At 63.8% G+C, this 17,184-nt stretch overlaps 1 protein-coding gene across 8 annotated transcripts in view; it reads left to right on the forward strand.

The window, feature by feature from the left end:
* DOT1L (DOT1 like histone lysine methyltransferase) overlaps window positions 1-17,184 on the forward strand; it is a 58,053-nt gene that overhangs the window by 27,773 nt on the left and 13,096 nt on the right. For all 8 annotated transcript variants that reach the window (XM_082623557.1, XM_082623559.1, XM_082623552.1 and 5 more), the window contains 13 exons: window positions 5,247-5,302; window positions 7,314-7,393; window positions 11,329-11,397; window positions 11,897-12,003; window positions 12,198-12,239; window positions 12,902-13,012; window positions 13,123-13,357; window positions 13,658-13,750; window positions 14,542-14,633; window positions 15,027-15,128; window positions 15,362-15,499; window positions 15,666-15,791; window positions 16,619-17,103. In XM_082623557.1, the coding sequence (XP_082479683.1) occupies window positions 5,247-5,302; window positions 7,314-7,393; window positions 11,329-11,397; window positions 11,897-12,003; window positions 12,198-12,239; window positions 12,902-13,012; window positions 13,123-13,357; window positions 13,658-13,750; window positions 14,542-14,633; window positions 15,027-15,128; window positions 15,362-15,499; window positions 15,666-15,791; window positions 16,619-17,103 (1,736 nt within the window). The remainder of the gene's footprint in view (window positions 1-5,246; window positions 5,303-7,313; window positions 7,394-11,328; window positions 11,398-11,896; window positions 12,004-12,197; window positions 12,240-12,901; window positions 13,013-13,122; window positions 13,358-13,657; window positions 13,751-14,541; window positions 14,634-15,026; window positions 15,129-15,361; window positions 15,500-15,665; window positions 15,792-16,618; window positions 17,104-17,184) is intronic.

The following is a 17,184-nucleotide window of genomic DNA, read 5'->3' on the forward strand; positions in this document are numbered from 1 at the left end:
GCGGGGACAGCTCTCCCACCCGGAGCCCCCTCCCCACCGCTTTCCACCCTCTGCTGGCCGGCCACTCTCATCCTCCCTCCTGGGGGCCCTTGCGGGCGCTCAGAGAACAGAGGTGGCCCATGTGGCGTTTCTCTTCCTCAGCCCCCCAGGCACTGGCAAGGGCTCAGAGCACCGGCTCTTTCCGAGGCAGCGCCCCTCCCGGGTCGGCACGTGGGGGCGGCAGGGTGTGGGCGAGGCGGCCTCTTCCCCGTCCACGGGCCGGCTGAGGGCATGTTTCTCCTGCTTGCCCCCCGCAGCAGCGTGGGGCCCAGCGGATGAGTCCCCCGGCTGTACCAGTGCCGCCTGCCCCTCTGCCCCTCACTCAGCATCGCTCAGCCCGGCCTTTCGACGCCGAGGTTCCTCGGGTCTCGCTCCTGGATCCTGGATGCTCTGGCCTCTCTCTCTGCTCCTCCTACCCAGGGTGTCCGCGTCCGCATCCTCGGCTCGAGTGCGTTTCTGTGCTCAAGGCTTCATCAGTCTTTCTGCCAGGTTTCGGTTGCCTGTGGACGCACGGCCGCCATGCAGCCACCATCCCCTGGGCCGCTGCTGGGGCATCGCAGGGGGCGGGGTCCGCAACCGGATCTTCACCACACCCACTACTTCCCATCTCACGCGCCCCAGGTCACGTGGTCCTGACGCCCCCTCCTGGAGTTCCTTGCCATGCTCGCTGCTCTCCCTGCGCCGTCCTGCGGGCAGGGTTGTGGGGCCAGAGTCGGCATCCCCGTCGCCTCAGGGACCCAGAGTGGGTCACATAATTGTAGGTGGGAGGCGGATGGGGGCGCAGGAGAGGGGGCTCCAGGCTCTTAGAACAGCCTAGCCATTTCTCCTTTCATGGGTCATGCTTTCGGTGTCGTGTTTAAAAGCCAAGCCTCAGCTCACCTAGGTTTACCCTCATGGTATCGTGTAGGAGTTCTGTGGCTGTGCCTTTTGCCTGTAGGTTCGTGGTTTCTTTCTGGTTACTTCTTGTGGAGGGCGTGAGGTCTGCATCTACATTCACTTCTCCGTGTGCAGACATGCAGCTGCCCCGCCCCGTCTGCTGCAGGGCTGCCTCTCTCTGTTGAGCCGTCCTTGTTGATTCGTCCGAGGCCAGCGGCCGCTCTGCTCCATCCCACGCTCTCCCCGTGTGCTCTCTCAGTGGCACCGCAGTGTCTTGACAGCTGCGTCTTCATGAGAGTCAGTCCTGACCTGCATGGCATCGGGCCTCCAGCCTCGTTCTCCTCCTTCAGTGATGTGCTGGCCACTCTGGGGGGTTTGGACTTGACTTCTGTCTGCGCTGTGCTGACGTACAGCCATACCCTCATCCTGCAACCTTCCTGTAGTTGCTGTATTAGTTCCAGGGTTGTCGTCGTTGTCGTTGATTCTTTTGGATTTTCTACATGGACGATAACATCACCTTTGAACAAAGGCAGTTTTACATCTTCCTTCCCAATCTGTACCCTTTCCTTTTCTTGTCTTATTGCGTTAGCCGGGGCTTCTAGTATGGTGTTGAAGAGCAGGGATGAGAGGGCACATCCTTTTCTTGCCCCTGATCTTAGCAGGAAAGCCTAGAGCTTCTCACCATGGGTGTGATGTTAGCTTTAGGGTTTTTTTGTGGATGTTCTTTTTAAAGTTGACGAAGTTCACCTCTGTTCTTATTTTTGTTCTGAAAATCTTTATTGTGAATGGGTATTGGGTTTTGTTAAAGCTGCTTTTGCACTGTGTGATTTTCTTCTTTGGCCTGTTGAGGGGACAGAGTACAAAGGTTGATGTACTTCCATGCCCAGCGTAAATCCCACCTGGCCCTGGGGTATAGCGCCTATTTTGTTGAGGGTATTTGCAGCCAAGAGGGATGCTGGTCTGTAGTTTTCCTTTCTCGTGACGCTTGGCTTTGGCATCAGGGTGGTGTGGCCTCGTGGCGTGAGCTCGGCTGCACCCTCTCTGCTTCTGCTCTGCTGTTCCTGGACCAGGACTTGCACATCTACAGACTGGGCCCAGCTCCCCTCCCCTTTTTCCTGGTGGGATTTCTTGCACGATTCTCTCCCCTCAGTGAAAAGCGAGGGGTGTACCCTCTGGCCTCCTGTGTCCCTTCTGCATCTGACATCCTCTGGTGTTCGTTGCTCAGGCTGAGGGCAGTCAGTCCAGCTGGTTTCATCCAGGAAACTTCTTCCTGCCCAGTCCCTAGATCCACCGGCATGCTGCTAAGAGTTCCTGGATGGTTTACCATTTTCCTAAGACCTCATGACCTCATAAAACATAGGTTTTTAAATTTAAGAAGTGCCTCCTGCTTCTGGTGAGAGGGCCAAGCAGTTCAATCCCGTAGTGTAGAAGTCTGCATTGACGCAGGTCCCAGGGATGCCCCGATGGATCCGCAGGCAGCCTTTGCTGCTTTATTCAGAGTGTGGTTCTAGCTGTGGGTACAATCCCCGCGGCTGGAGGGAGAGGTGGGGGTGAGGCTGGTGGGCTGCCCGCCCCGGCGGGTCACCTCTCCTTCCTTCCTCCCCTCGTCACCTTTGGGCGGCAGTGCCTGGCCTGGTGGGTGTTGGGGGGTCAGTGGCACGTCAGCTGGCTCATTGGCGGGGCTCCCTGTGTGTAAACCTTCTCGCTCTTTGGCCTCATGAGGTCCAGGGTGCTTGTCAGTTGCCCTTGCTCTGTGGCCTCGCGAGGTGACTGCGAGCAGAGCTCGGCTCAGAGGACTCTTGGTCGTGGGCTTGGCGGCCGTGTCTGGAGCGGCAGCCAGCTGTGCCTCTGGCGTCCATGTGGCCCTGCTCCAGGAGGGTGTGGCGACAGTCCCTGCCCAACGCCTGGATTTGGCAGGAGCTTGCCGGCTGGGTCTGGAAAGGTGCCCCCACTGCGGGCTGGGAGCAGGTGACCTGGTTGGCGGGCAGGGTCCTGCCTCTGTCACTTAGTGACTGAGGGGGGAACGAAGCCAGCAGGAGCCTCCGAGCCCAGTGTGTTTCCTGGCGTCTGAGCCGCCTCTTTGGTCCCTGCCCGGCCCTGCAGCCCACAGCTCTCCTCCCGTCGGAGGCCCTGGGCCCTCCCTGCGCCTGGCTTCTGCCTGCATCTGTCACACCTCAGGGCGCCCCCTCCGCCTGGCGACAGCCGAGTGACCCCGTGCTGTCGGCCCCCGGCAGTGGGCCTGGCACACAGGTTTCCCTTGCCTGGGGCGGTGGCGGCCTCACAGAAGTGCCGTGTGGGGTGGTGCCCCCGGCCAGGTCCCCGGGCAGGCGGTGGCAGTCCCTGTGCCTGTGCAGGCTGGGGTCCGTTCTTCTCTCTTATGCCCGTGTGCATTTCTCCACACTGGAGGTCTTGGTTATCTTGGGGCCAGTCACGGGTCCTTGCTGGGGGTGACATCTTCCTGCCACGGTTAACGCGGGCACACTGGCCCCAGCAACACAGAGCCGACTTGGCCAGTCTGTGTCAAGAGGCGAATGGCAGCGGGGCCGGGACAGTGGCTGTTTTCTTGCCTTGAACGTGAGGCCACAACAGAGCAGTGGTGCTGTGGCTTGAAACGGTGTGGCTTGGATGGGTGAGCCCCCATGGAGAGAGAAGCCACATCAGGACGAGCCTGCGGGACCCCAGAACGCAGCAGACGTCGTCCTCACATTGTGGTTTATTCAAAGACAGGATGGAGCAAAACCAGCAGAGGGAAGAGGTGTAGGGTGGGTCCAGGGAACCGGGCACAAGCTTCCAGACTCTATAGGACGCACTTCACTCCCCCAAACGAGACGTGACAGCACGAGCGAGGTGTGGGCCCCAGGGAGGCTCACAAGACCCAGTTCCCAGGGGCTGTGGTCTGCTCTCTTGGCCACAGAAACCCAGCCCAGGGTTCTCACTGGGGGCTGGTCAGCCGAGACCCCAGACTCCGGGAGGAGAGCAGGTGCCTGTGTGGACCCCGTGTTTTTCCAGAGAGTGTGCGAACAGAGAGCCCCCGAGGTCCGGTTCCAGACACCGAGCGCCCTTCCCAGGACACGGCCTCAGGCCTGCAGCTTGAGCTTTTTCCTGTGCAGCATCGTAAGGACTTTGGACTTGGGTCAGTGCCCCGAGCCTGCTGGGCTGTGCGCAGGGAACCGTGGCAGCCTCGAGAGGGGAGAGGACCCAGCAAGCAGACGCGGACATCCGGGACATAGACCTCCCACAGCACCCGGGTGTTTTAGGATGGCCATCTCCCTTCTGCCCTGTGGGGCTCGGCCCCTCGTGTCCCTGGGTGACTCCTATGTGCTGGAGGGTGCCGGACTTGCAGCTGCTCTGCCTGGGCGCCGTGGCACTCACAGGCTCCTCCGCTTGGTGTCTTCCCTCCTGCCCGTTCCGAGACAGGCTCAGGGGCCAGCCCTGCTGGGTGGCGCTGCCCCATCGCTGCCTGGAGGGCCTCCAGTCACCTGGTGGCTTGTGGGGTGCAGACGGGGGCCGCCAGCAACCACCTCCACCCCCTCCCAGAGACGCTCTGTCTGTGGGTCCGCCTGTCCTGGATGTTTTCCATCACTGGAATCACACCCTGTGCGTCCTCCTGTGTCTGGCTTCCCTCACTGAGCATCGTGTTCTCAGGGTCCGTCCACGGTGCAGCGAGTGTCGGGCTTCATCCCTTTTTATAGCTGGGTGATGCTCCCGTGTGTGGAGGAATCACAGGGTATTTATCTGTTCATGTTCATGATGGACACGTGGGTTCCCACCTTTGCTGCTGCGGACAAGGGTGTGTAGGTTTTCCTGTGGAGGTCTGTTTTCACATCTCTGGGGTGGACACCGAGGAGTGGGATGATAGCCTGTTTTTGAAGAAATATAAAGCCAGATTTCTTGGTTTGTTAAATGGTACAGTTCTGGGCAGTTAGGTTAATAAGGTCTGAGTTGTCTCAGGCAGACTCTGGCCTTGAGGCACAATAAGATTAGTCGGCTAACAAAGATAGTGGTCAGAGCAGTGCGGAGGGCATAAGGACAGCCCTGCTGCCCGGGAGACAGGCGAGGTGGTGCAGGAGAGCTGAGCCCTCGCCGCGTGTGCTCTGTCCAGCACGGCCGCCTCGGGGCGCCCCCTGCTGGCCCTGCATGGGCATGGCGTGGTCTCGGCCTCTCCCTGCCGTCCCCTTGTGGGAGCCTGGCCCCAACGCCACTGCCCTGCCGCGGCCTCCCCACTCAGGGCCTCTGCTCATTCCATCTATTCTTTGGGGGGCAGGCAGGGGTGGGGTGCAGAGGCGAGCGAGACCCCTGAGTGATGGGCTGTCCCTCTTTTCTCCTTTCAGCTGGAGAGAGGAGATTTCCTCTCGGAGGAGTGGAGAGAGCGGATCGCCAACACGAGGTACGGCCGGGCCAAAGTGAGGCTGCGAGGGCCACGGGGGCCTGCCGGGCAGGGCAGGGCAGGATGGTGCGGGGTGGCGCAGCTCCCCCTCCCCGGGTCGCTCCCTCTCCCTGGGTCTCTCCCCCTCCCCGGGTCTCTCCCCCTCCCCGGGGGTCACCCCAGCTGGCGGGGGGCCAGAGAGTGCGGGGAGGGCCCAGAGAGTGCGGGGAGGGCCCGGGCTCAGTGCAGGTTCCTGCTGTCGGGCCTCCCCGGGATGGATGGTGGCACCGTGGCAAGCAGTCTCCAGGCTGACACCGCCGCGTGTCCTGAGCTTGCCGGCAGCTCTGCCTCCGTGGCTCCTTCCCTTGTCCTGCCCAGGCCTGGGGCTGGGGAGCGGGCTGGACCCCGCGCTTGCGTACCTGGAGGCAGCAGTGGCAGCACCTGTGGAGCGCGAGGCACTCGTGTGGCTCAGTGGGGGTGGCCGGGCCTCGGTGACTGCGGGGCGGGCGTGTCACTCTCTCAGCTCTCTGGCGGGGGGCGGGTCACACCATTTCCCTTCGACCTCGTGGTTTGGCCTCCCTCATTCCTTCTGCATGTGCTTGCTGCACAGCGCCCCGAGGCCCCACCACTGGGTTCCGTGCGGGCAGGTAGGAAACAGGCGTCCCTCGTTCACAAAGGCCTGTCTTGTCTCGCTCTCCTGTGAGAATGTCTCACCTGATTTGGACACGCTGTCCCCCTTTCCTTGAGGGGACCGTGCTGACCCCGTGGGTGTCCCCATCAGACGGGGTCGGGGGGCTCTGGAGCAGCTGCCATGGGGGCCTCTCCCGTAGGGGGCACCCAGCAGCTGTGGCCCGGCAAGGAAGAGCTCGCCCAGAGCACCGCGAGGCCCCGAGGCCGGGCTCTGCCGGGGCCCCCAGACGGTGCCCCCCAGACGGCAAGCGCCCTAGGCGCTCTGCTTCCTGTTGGGAGTGTCCCCGCCCTGACCAGCTCCTCTGCGCTCAGGGGTCTTCATCCTGGCTTCCGCGGGCCTCAGGGAGCTTCCTTGTTTTCTCTTGGGTGACTCTAGTTCAGGCAGCCCAGGGTCTGTCCTGGCTTACCCCCTCTCCCCACCTTGGCCACCTTGAGGCCCTGGCGTGCAGCCTTCCCAGGCTCTGTCCCAGAGCAGGGACCCCTCCAGGCCGGCCCCACTCCCTGTCGGAGCCTCCCCAGCTCGCCGCTCTCATCAGGGCTCTGCCCGTCGGCCCCAACCTGAACCGCACCGCATCTGGGTTTCTTTCCAAGCGGTCGGCAGCGAGAGAGCTTGGCTTACACCTTCAGTGCTTCTCCTACTGCCCGTGTCCATCCTCGCCCCCGTCAGATCCTCCGTTACTGTCCTAGTACCGAGATTCCAGACAAGTGGCATGGAATGGCAGACAGCTCGCTGCTCTCCGTCACGTTCAGATGGGGAAGGGATTCCTGGTGGGGGTCCTCCATGGGGGCAGGAGCCGGCGGGCAGAGGAGGGGACAGGTTGGGGGCCTGTGCGGGCAGCAGCCTCCCACCACCTGGTGGGCGTCTTCAGGCAGCGCTTCCTCAAGCCGTCAGGTGCCAGAGAACGTTTGAGAAACGGGAGAGGATGGGCCAGGCCCTGCCTCGGAAGAACTTGGCGCTGGGCCCTTGGGTGGTGGTGCAGCTTGATGGGTCTGTGCTGCTTTCCTGCCTGGGTGTTCTCGCACCTCTCTGCCCAGGTGGCACTTGAGCTGCCCGCTTTCCAACCCCGGGGCACCGGAGGGGCAGGGGGGGCAGCCCGTTGCCCTGGGCCCGTGTCCGTGCGCGCCTTCCCAAGGAAGCCAGCAGTCTGCTTGTCGCGGTGTCCGTGTTCACAGCACCCAGGGTGGCAGTCACAACCTCTGGGCCCTGGCACCCGTCCCCAGGCAGGGCGGAGGTGGTGCGGGCAGAGCTGGCGGCAGAGGCGGTAGGCGTCGTAGGCGCTGCGGCTCTGCGTGTGTGTGCAAGTAGAACCTCCTTTCACTCAACTGGAATATTATTTTGCAGTGTTATATTTGTGAATAACTTTGCCTTTGGTCCTGAGGTGGATCACCAGCTGAAGGAGCGGTTCGCAAACATGAAGGAAGGTAACGAACTCCCCTTCCCTCCCCTGTGCATCCCGCGTCTGCACCTGCTCGGGGCTGTGTAGCTGTGGCCCTGGTCACGGGTGGTGGAGTCCTGACTGGCATCGGGTTCAGCCCTGGTGCAAAGGCCTCAGGCAGGGGGTCCCGTCCACCGTGGCTCTTACTGTCATCTAGGCTGTGGGCGGGGGCCTCGCAGCTCAGCGCGTGTGGTGGAATAGACCCGACGCCTCCCCCCGCTCAGGCCCCAGCTTGCAGCCGGCCTGAAGGACTGGGGCGGGGGCCAGATTAGCAAGGGAGCTGCAGGCTGGCTGGTTCATTTGGATTTGGCGGAGACAGGGAGTGACTTCTTAGTTCAAGGACATCCTGCCTTCTCCTGAAGGATACTTCACTGTGTATGGGAAACTGAAACTTGATTGGGTGTCCCCACGTGATCTGGAACCCTAACCTGGGGGCACTGAGGACACGGGGGTTCCCCTGGCCGGCCCCACGGCCTTTGCCGGCCGGGCCTTTCCCGTACATGGGCCCGGGCTGCCTGGCCAGCGCCGCCCCCGCTGCTTCCCCTTCCCCCTCACCCTTGGTCCCCGGGCCAGTCGAGACCCGGACGCTGGAGGGGACCTCACCTTTCTCGTGTCCAATCTTGGAAGTGCTGCCAGAACTGCTGGGCACAGCTCTGGAGGGAGAGGTCATGGGGCGGAGCTGAAGGCTGGGTCTGTTCTCAAGTCAGGATCCGTTCAGCATGTAGGAGGGCACGTTCTCCCCGGGCTTATGAAAGTGTGTAGACTCACGGGTCACCTTGGTGCTTTTGTGGAGCGAGTGCTGTTGGCATCTGGCCAGAACTTTGTATGGGGGAGGTCTCGACAGGCCACGAAGAGACCGGGAGGGAAGTGCCAAGGCCCAGCGCTTGGGACTACGGGAGCTCCTGGTGTCTGAGCAGACTCTCCCCTCCTCAGGAACGAGGGCGGGGGTTGTTCAGTCTTCCTGTGTCCCGAGCTCCTCCCTCTGGCATGGTGAGCCTGATCAGGGTGGTCCCCGAGTGAGATCCCTCCAGGCCACTGAAGGTGCAGGGAGGGAGCTGCTTCGAGGTCTCGGCTTAGCCGCCAGGGTGGGTCGCGCCCGCCCAGGCCCAACAGCACACATGAGGTGTCCCTTAGCTGTGCCTGGGGCGTCCTCGTGCACATGGAGCATCAGACCAATGCAGACACCTGGGCGGGAGCCTTCTAAACAGCTGGGAGCTGACCAGTTTCTTTGAACCTAGTTTGTGTTCTCGTGCACGCCCCTGGGTCCCATGGTGAGTTGGGCTTAGGCTCAGAGTGGGAGAGCAGGTCCGGTGTGTTCCAGGAAGAGGGGACGGAGGAGCGGCTGCTTCTTCAGGCCATCCTCCCCAGTCTGCCTCCCTCAGAAAGCTGGGCGCTTTCTGTCCCAGCCCCATCGATGGTCCTGACAAGCAGGGCAGCAGCTGGGGGACCCAGGGAGGGCCTGCGTTTCCCCTTGTCCTGTGCCCTCGCGCCTGCTCCTCACCTGCTGCTTTGTTTCTTCCCCGTGGGGAGGCCGGTAGCTTCCCATGTGTGGTGAACACTCAGGATGACGGCGGCTCCGTCTGTGCCCTGTGACGCGCTCTGCTCCGGGAGCGTGGGGGTCATCCCACCCCTCGTGGAGTCGCGGGCTTCTTTCCCTGGATGCCCAGTCGCACACGGCCAGGCTCTGGTCCTCGGCCAGGGGCTGTCGCCATCCATGTGAGAGCTCCAGCCTCAGGTGCCCATCCTTCTCGGGGTCCTCCTGGCAGGACGGGACTGGTCTCCCGGGCCCGCCGTGGGCTGTGACCTCAGCGTGAGGCCGGATATGCTGTTGCCCCGCGTGCCCACGGCCTCGCTGGGCTCTGCCCGCTCCCCTTCCTGGGGCCTGGCCGGGGATGAGGCCCTGACAGTGTGTCCCCATGCTTCTCCAGTCGTGACATGAGATGGCAGGAGTCACCTGTCCTGCAGGGAGGTCTCCAGAAAGCGTCTTCATCATTGGGCTCATGAGGGTGGCTTCTCTGGCCGCCGCTGCTGCTCCGATTCCCACGTCAGGTCTTCCCTGACGTGCCGCAGGAGCCCCGGCAGGGCAGACGTGCTGCGCTCTGTCCTGCGCCCCCGCCCCCCACTGCTCCCTGTCCCCACAGCTGCGGGGAGGCCCCCATGCCGTCCTCATGTCCTCTGTGGCCGGGAGAGAGAAACGGGGTGTGTCCCCCAAGTTTTGTTATGAAACATTTCAAGCAAACAGGAGAGGGGAAAGAGTCACCCAGCATAGACGCAGAGAGTTTCCAGCTGCCCTCAGCACCACCGGCTGCGTGTGTGTTTGCGTGTCTGCGTGTGCAGGTGAGCGTGAGCCTGAGCATGCGGCAGGGTCGCTCCTGATGGTTTTGTGGGAACAAGCGCCCTGCCCGGGCCCCTCTCCTGAGCACTCAGCGCCCATCCCCGCACCCCACCCGGGAGAGGAGCGTGGATTCCTGCTCTGCCAGCTGCCACAGGCGCCTCTTGGGCTGTGCGGTCCCGACTCTCTAGCCTTAGGGCCTCGGGTCGTGGCCCCTCCATCTTTTTGGACGTGGCCCGCTGGGCATCGGGCCTTGTTGTCTCGTGGGATGTCGCCCATTCTTCACTCGTCCCTCGTGGTCATCTTGACCTTGCCCTCCACACCCCGTGTCCCACCTGAGCGCCCGGGTGTTGCATGCAGCCGGTTCGGGGCCCCTGCTGACATGCCCACAGAAGTCCCCTCAGGGCACCTGTTGTCCCAGAAGCCTTGCAGGGGGCACATTCCTAATTCGAGCGTCCTCCCTTCGACACTCTTCAGGTGCGCCCAGGGGACCCCCTCAGCCTCTGGCTGCTGTGACTGCTGGCACAACCAGCCGACTGCCCAAACTCTCCCCTGGCCAGCCCGGGACCTGGCATCGCTGCCTCCTCGGGGTGGGGGGCGCCCAGAGGCCAGGCTGGGGCTCGGGGAGCCGTGAGCGCGTGCGCGAACAGTGGGCTCATCCTGACTGCTTCAGTTTACTCGTAACACGTCTTCTTTGACTTTTATATTTGGTTCTGTATTTCCAACGCTGGAACGTTCTGGTGTATTACGTTTCCTGACAGTGTTTCATACAGGATGGGGGAAACGTCTGTAACCTGAGGGTGACATCATCAATCATGGTGACCTCTCTGCAGGAGGCTGCGGGTCCTTGTGGTTCTTCTTTTCCCTACAATGACTGCACACGTGCCGGGAGTTAATTGCAAAAACTGTTTTCTGTGCAGCTGTTCCTGACCTGACCCTTTCACGTTCTGTCTGTGTGGGGTCAGGGCCCAGTTCTGCCTTAGGTTCTGTCTGTTCCTGTGGATCAGGACCCGGTTCTCCCTCAAGTTCTGTTTGTGTGGAGTCTGGGCCCCGTTCTCTCTGAGGTCTTGTTTCCCTGGAGTCGGGCCTCGTCCTGCCTCGGGTTCTGTCTGTGTGTGTGGATCAGGACCCGGTTCTCCCTCAGGTTCTGTTGGTTCTGTGTTAGGGCCTGGTCCAGCCTTAGGTTCCGTCTGTGTGTCCGGACCCGGTTCTCCCTCAGGTTCTGTCTGTCTCTGGGGTCAGGGCTGGTTCTGGTCCGGATCTGGTGTGGGTGTGGCACATCTAGACAGTGCAGAAGTTGTAGAGGGGGTGCCCAGCGGGCCCCACGGTGAGACCCAGGGGACTGTGAGGCCCTGAGCGCGTCTTGCAGGAAAGCAAATCGTGAGACGGGTCAGAGCTCTAAGGCGCCACTTTGTTTGCTTTCATCTGTGAGATTAACTCAGGCCTACCAGTCCCTCGGCTTTTCTGTGTTCAGGGGGCTGTTTTCTCTGGGTGCTTTTGCGTCCTGGTGCTCTGACCTTCATCAGGCTCTTGCTCGCATCGCGTGCTGCTGTCCCCACGGCCGGCACTGATCCCTCTCTGTGTTTTAGGTGGCAGAATTGTGTCCTCAAAGCCCTTTGCACCTCTGAACTTCAGAATAAACAGTAGAAACTTGAGTGGTAAGAGCTCTCCTATTGCCGAGTTCTTAACACGTGCAATTATTAGCACTGCCATGGGTTAAAGCGGGGTCGCCTGCCAGCAGTGGTGACGGCGGGGGGTGTCCCGGGCACTGTGGGCGTCCCGGGCACTCCATGCAGGAGGCCCCCAGTTGTGACAACCCCAGACGTCCCCAGACGTGGCCCTGGGCAGGACCGTGGTGCCAGGACCCAAGGGAGCAGTGACAAGGATGAGCAGCAGTGTGTGCGGGCCCACGGGGTGGCAGGACCCTCAGGCGCTGGGCATCCTCGTGGCTGCTTGGTTGCCACATCGGCCCCCGCAGGCCTTTGGAGCCCGCCCTGTGGGCTTGTCGCCCTTGTCCTTGGCCAGGTGCCTGGGTGTGGGGAGGGCCGTGGGCACCTCCCCAGCCGGCGGTTGGGACGCGCCTGGGACCTGAGCCCCGCCATACCCCTCCCCCTGGTGCCCTGGCGACCCCTGACCCCTGTGCCCCGTTGTGCACAGACATCGGCACCATCATGCGCGTCGTGGAGCTGTCGCCGCTAAAAGGCTCGGTGTCGTGGACGGGGAAGCCGGTGTCTTACTACCTGCACACCATCGACCGCACCATAGTGAGTGGCATCCCTTCCTCCCCGACCCGCCTCTCAGCTGACGTGGGTGGGCAGAGGTCCTGCTCCCAACCCGGGGTCCCGAGCGCTTACCGCGCCCGTCACTGCCTGACATCGGTGGGTCTGGGGTGTGGCTCTTGTCCTGACAGGGTTTTCCATCGCTAATGAGACATTTTCTTTTCCTTTTCCGTTTTTAGCTTGAAAACTATTTTTCTAGTCTGAAAAATCCAAAACTCAGGGTAAGTTTGTGTATTTGTCCTTGATCTCTAAGCTGACCAGGGCCCGAGGCATCCCGAGTGGCCGGGCGTGGGCCTGGGCACTGGGGCCCCCTGGCTGTGGCGGCCGCGTCTTGAGCAGCTTCACCCTGGCCACATTTCTTGAGAGATTTTGGGGGGAGATAGGTTGGAGTTACAACCTTTCAAAATGTCCCACGGCCTTGTGGTCATCACTTTGTCTCTGAATCTTGTGGGACGTCTGTCCCAGTGTCTTCCTCTTTGGAGGCTCAGACAAGCACGTGAGCCTTGGAGCCCCCCCACCCGGGCCCTTCCTGCCGCACTAGGGCCTCTGGGTCAGGGCATGGTGACGGCCACCCCCACCTGGAGACAGAGGGCGGCCTTGCGGGTGGCCCTGTCCTCCCTCCTCTTGCCATGGGTGTCCCGCAGCCCTCGCCTGTGGACAGCGTGCCCCTTGGTGGGGAAGTGGTTGTGGGGACCTTGGGACCGCCCACCGCGGGTGGGGCCAGGCCTGGCCGTCCGGGGGGCCACCGGGTTCCCAGCAGAGACTGGGTGTGGGGTGTGTGTACCTCGCTTTCCCCCGGGGCCAGGGCTGCAGGGCCCCTGCAGGCAGGAGGGTCTCCATGGTGCCCGCGGTTCAGAGGATGAGCCCCCCGCTTGCTCCCCAGGAGGAACAAGAGGCAGCTCGGCGCCGGCAGCAGCGGGAGAACAAGAGCAACACGACCACCCCCACCAAGGTGCCCGAGAGCAAGGCGGCCATGCCCGCCGACACCCCCATGGTGAGCGCCCCCCCCCCAGCCAGATGGGGTGCCCCGGTCTCGGGGGAGAGAGCCAGGCTGCCCCCGGGAGCCCACGTCGCCGGCTGGTCCCTCACGTGGTCTTCCACTAGGACTCTGGTGCTGAGGAAGAGAAAGCCGGGGCGACTGCTGTCAAGAAGCCGTCTCCCTCCAAGGCCCGGAAGAAGAAGCTGAACAAGAAGGGCCGGAAGATGGCCGGCCGGAAGCGCGGACGTCCCAAGAAGATGAGCACCACCAACCCCGAGCGCAAGCCCAAGAAGACCCAGAGCGCACTGGACCTGCTGCACGCCCAGACTGTGTCGCGGGCGGCGTCACCCTCGCCGCAGGGTGAGTGCCTCCTCGCCCCCGCCCCGCTGTGCTCTGGGATCCCGGGGAGCCTCACCGTTGTCCCTTTTCCTACCGGCCTGGGCAGAAGCCACTGCGACAGCGTCTGCACTGAGTACTCGGTGGGGGGCGTGGTGCTCCAGCTCCAAAGCCTCCCGAGGGCTCTCCGGGGGTCCCGTGCAGAAGCCCCGCTCAGGCAGGGCGAAGGGCCGTGGTTTGGGGTCTGGTGGCAGCTTGGCTGGGCAGCTGGGGCGTCATGCAGGGCCTGGCGTCTAGGGAGCGTGACCCGCTGTCTCCCCGCAGGCGCCCCCTACCAGCTACCTCCCAGCACGCAGCGACGCCCCCCAGAGCAGCTGCTGCTGGCGCCCGCCCCGCCCGCCCTGCACAGGCTGCTAGGTGAGCCGCCGGGGGGGGGGGGCGGGCAGGGCGGCTTGTTCGCAGACCCCCTGGGAAACCCACGCTGCATGGCCAAGTGCACCACCCCCAGGGCTCAGGCTCAGTCCTGCCAGGGCGCGCCTGGGCTTCGGGGTCAGCGGGGCCCGTACGGCGGTCTGAGGCTGCGGCCCTGCCCCAGGGGAAGTGAGGCCACGTCTGGGGCATCGTCACAACTGGAGGTGGGGGCTCCTGGTGTCGAGAAGGTGGAGGCCAGGGATGCTGTTCCACCACCCACGGTGCCCAGGGTGCCCCGCAGGGAAGTACCCAGCCCCGTGTCTGCAGTGTCAGGGAGACCTGTCCGGGATAAGCCCGGTGCCCCGAGGGAGCAGGGCCCTGTCCTGCCAAGTCGAGCTCGTGCTCACGTGGCTGGGCTGCCTTGAGATGCCTCGTCCCTTCAGAAAGTGGATGAAGGAAACTCTGGTACAGTTTTCTCAATTCAACATCAGTAGCATATATTTACCGAGAAGACCGGCAGACTGGCTGATCGCAACCCATGTGTCCTTGGGGAGAACGAAAACGGGCTGGGGATGGCAGGAGCTGCGAGGGTCCCCACGTGGGTGCGAGCCCCACGTGGCGGGACATGCTGAGGCAGTGTGGGGACACGGGCCGTGGCACGACAACGGCACCGTGCAACCCCAGCACCACTCGGGCCCTGGGGAGCCTGCGCGTTGTTCCCGAACCCCACCCGCCCCTGCCTTGAGCCTCAGCTGGAGAGTTTCTGAGTTAAAACCTTGTCTTGGCTCCGCTCGTAGAATCCTTCAAGATTCAGTACCTACAGTTCCTGGCGTACACAAAGACCCCTCAGTACAAGGCCAACCTGCAGCAGCTGCTGGACCAGGAGAAGGTGAGCTGCACCTGGTGCTGCCAGGCCCAGCTCCCCTCACCTGCGGGGCCTGATGGCCCCCGGGCCGCGGCTGGCCGAGCCCTGCTGCCCCATTTGAGGCGTCCTCGTCTGGGGACAGTGTGCCCTGCAGCCTCGGTGGCGGAGCGGGGGTGGGGGGCTGTGAGGTGCGGCCGCCCTCGGGCCCGGTGCGGGCACCCCGGCTTTCCTGGGGGCGGGAAGCGTCAGGCTCTGTGGCTCCTGGTCACGTGGTGCCACGTTCCTGGGTGAGGCCCTGATGGGGGGTCTGGCCAATCTCCTCACGGGTGCGTGTCCGCCGCCGTGTCTGCCAGGCGGGCTGCGAGTCAGACGGGGCGCCCGTCCCGGGGGCCTCGTGCTCACGGCCCTGCCCCGCAGGAGAAGAACGCCCGGTTGCTGGGCGCCGTGCAGCAGCTGTTCGGCCACTGCCAAGCTCAGAAGGAGGAGATCAAGAGGCTTTTCCAGCAGAAACTGGATGAGGTAGACGCCCTGCCCTGGCCACCCTGAGGCCACGCAGACGGCCCTGGCGTGGGATGGGGGGCAGGCGGGGCCCAGGGCCCAGCCCGGACGTCTGACCAAGATCCAGAAGGACTGGTGCCCTCCTGGTGCTCTTCACATTGAAAGTCTCCCCGGAGGTGGTCAGAGGGAGGCTTCCTGCCTCGTGATGCCCCCGGCCCCCGTGAGAGCCCCCCTGTGCCGTCGTTTGTCCTCAGCTGGGAGTGAAGGCGCTGACCTACAACGACCTGATCCAAGCGCAGAAGGAGATCTCGGCTCACAACCAGCAGCTGAGGGAGCAGACGGAGCAGCTGGAGAAGGGCAACCGGGAGCTGAGGAGCCAGAGCCTGCGGCTGGTGCGCCGGCGGGGCCCCCAGGCCCCGGGTCCTGGGATGGAGAGATGCCTGAGGGCAGCCCCGAGTCTGCGGCAGTGGGTCCTGGCAGCCCCCCGTCCCCCCTCAGGATCCTCGCGGGGTGTCCAGGGGCTTCCGACCCCTCACGGCCACCTGCCCGTCCCCACAGCTCAAGGCACGGTGCGAGGAGCTGAAGCTGGACTGGTCCACGCTGTCCCTGGAGGGCCTGCTGAAGGAGAAGCAGGCCCTGAAGAGCCAGATCTCGGAGAAGCAGAGGCACTGCCTGGAGCTGCAGGTAGGAAGCCTGTCGGAGGCGGGGGGGCTCCGGGCTTCAGCTGGGGCGCCAGAACCAGCGTCCTAGGCCCAGTCCCCGCCACACCGCCTGGGCTTGCGAGCGCCTTGTTTCTGAGGCTGCCGCTGGTGGCCCTCGCTTGCACCGTGAGAACAGCTCGTGCTGACAAGCTGAGCAGAGGATGGTGCGGGAAGGAAGGACGGACAGATCAGCACGCGGGTGCGGGCTTCCCGGAAGCCCGTCTGCAGGCCGAGGCCTCCCACCACGTTTGCGTCTCCCCAGCGAGGTTTCGTGATTTACGTGAAGCTTTTGCCGTTGCCTGGCTCTGGGGGCTCTTTCAGGGATGGGTTACTGCAGAATGGCACTGCAGTGAATTCCTCTGCACCGGAGGCTGCTCTGGAGGCTACGTCCCTAAAGACACGCTTCCCCCAAGTAGCCGTCGGAGTGGCTGTAGGTCCCGGGATACGGTGTCGCACTGCCTCCTGTGGTGGCCCGGCCCTGCTGCCAGCCTGTGTGCAGGAGTCGTCTCGGGAGGCTGCGCGCTGGGTCCTGACGCTCCTGTGTCACCGAGAGGCGGCCCGAAGCTGTGGGCCCTTGATTCATTGTGGGGAGAGCCCAACGATGCCTCGGGCCCCCGCCCCCGGGGCCGATACCTTACCCTCGCGGTCGTGGTGACAGCCACGGAGCCTGGGCCCCTCGCTTCCTCAGGCCGGCGCGTCTGCCCATCACACTAGCCGGCCCACATCCCTCTCGCTCTCTCAGGACCGTCCCTGCCAGTGAGGTGCTGGGCATGGGGCCTCTCAGGCCTGACGCCTCCTCTCGTCCCCCAGATCAGCATCGTGGAGCTGGAGAAGAGCCAGCGGCAGCAGGAGCTCCTGCAGCTCAAGTCCTGCGTGCCGCCCGACGACTCCCTGTCCCTGCACCTGCGCGGGAAGGGTGGCCTGGGCCGAGAGCCGGAGGCCGAGCCTGGCCGGCCACACCTGGAGCTGGACTGTGCCAGGTTCTCCCTGCACCACTTGAGCAACATGAGCCCGGAGCTGTCCATGAACGGCCACGCGGCCGGCTATGAGCTCTGCAGCGCGCTGAGCCGGCCCTCGCCCAAGCAGAACACCCCCCAGTACCTGGCCTCCCCCCTGGACCAGGAGGTCGTGCCCTGCACCCCGAACCACAGTGGCCGGCCGAGGCTCGAGAAGTTGTCTGGCCTGGCCCTGCCCGACTACACCAGGCTCTCCCCTGCCAAGCTGGTGCTGCGGCGCCACCTGAGCCAGGACCACACAGCCAACAGCAGGGCGACCGCCAGCGATCTGCACCCACGGTGAGCTCGTGGTGGGGGTCCTTCTGAGCGGGGGATCGTCAGTTTGGAAGAGAATCTCGGGGGTTGTTAGGCCCAGGCGGC

The sequence above is a fragment of the Mesoplodon mirus genome (genome assembly GCF_964341445.2).
Source record: "Mesoplodon mirus genome assembly, chromosome: 5".
NCBI lineage: Eukaryota > Metazoa > Chordata > Mammalia > Artiodactyla > Ziphiidae > Mesoplodon > Mesoplodon mirus.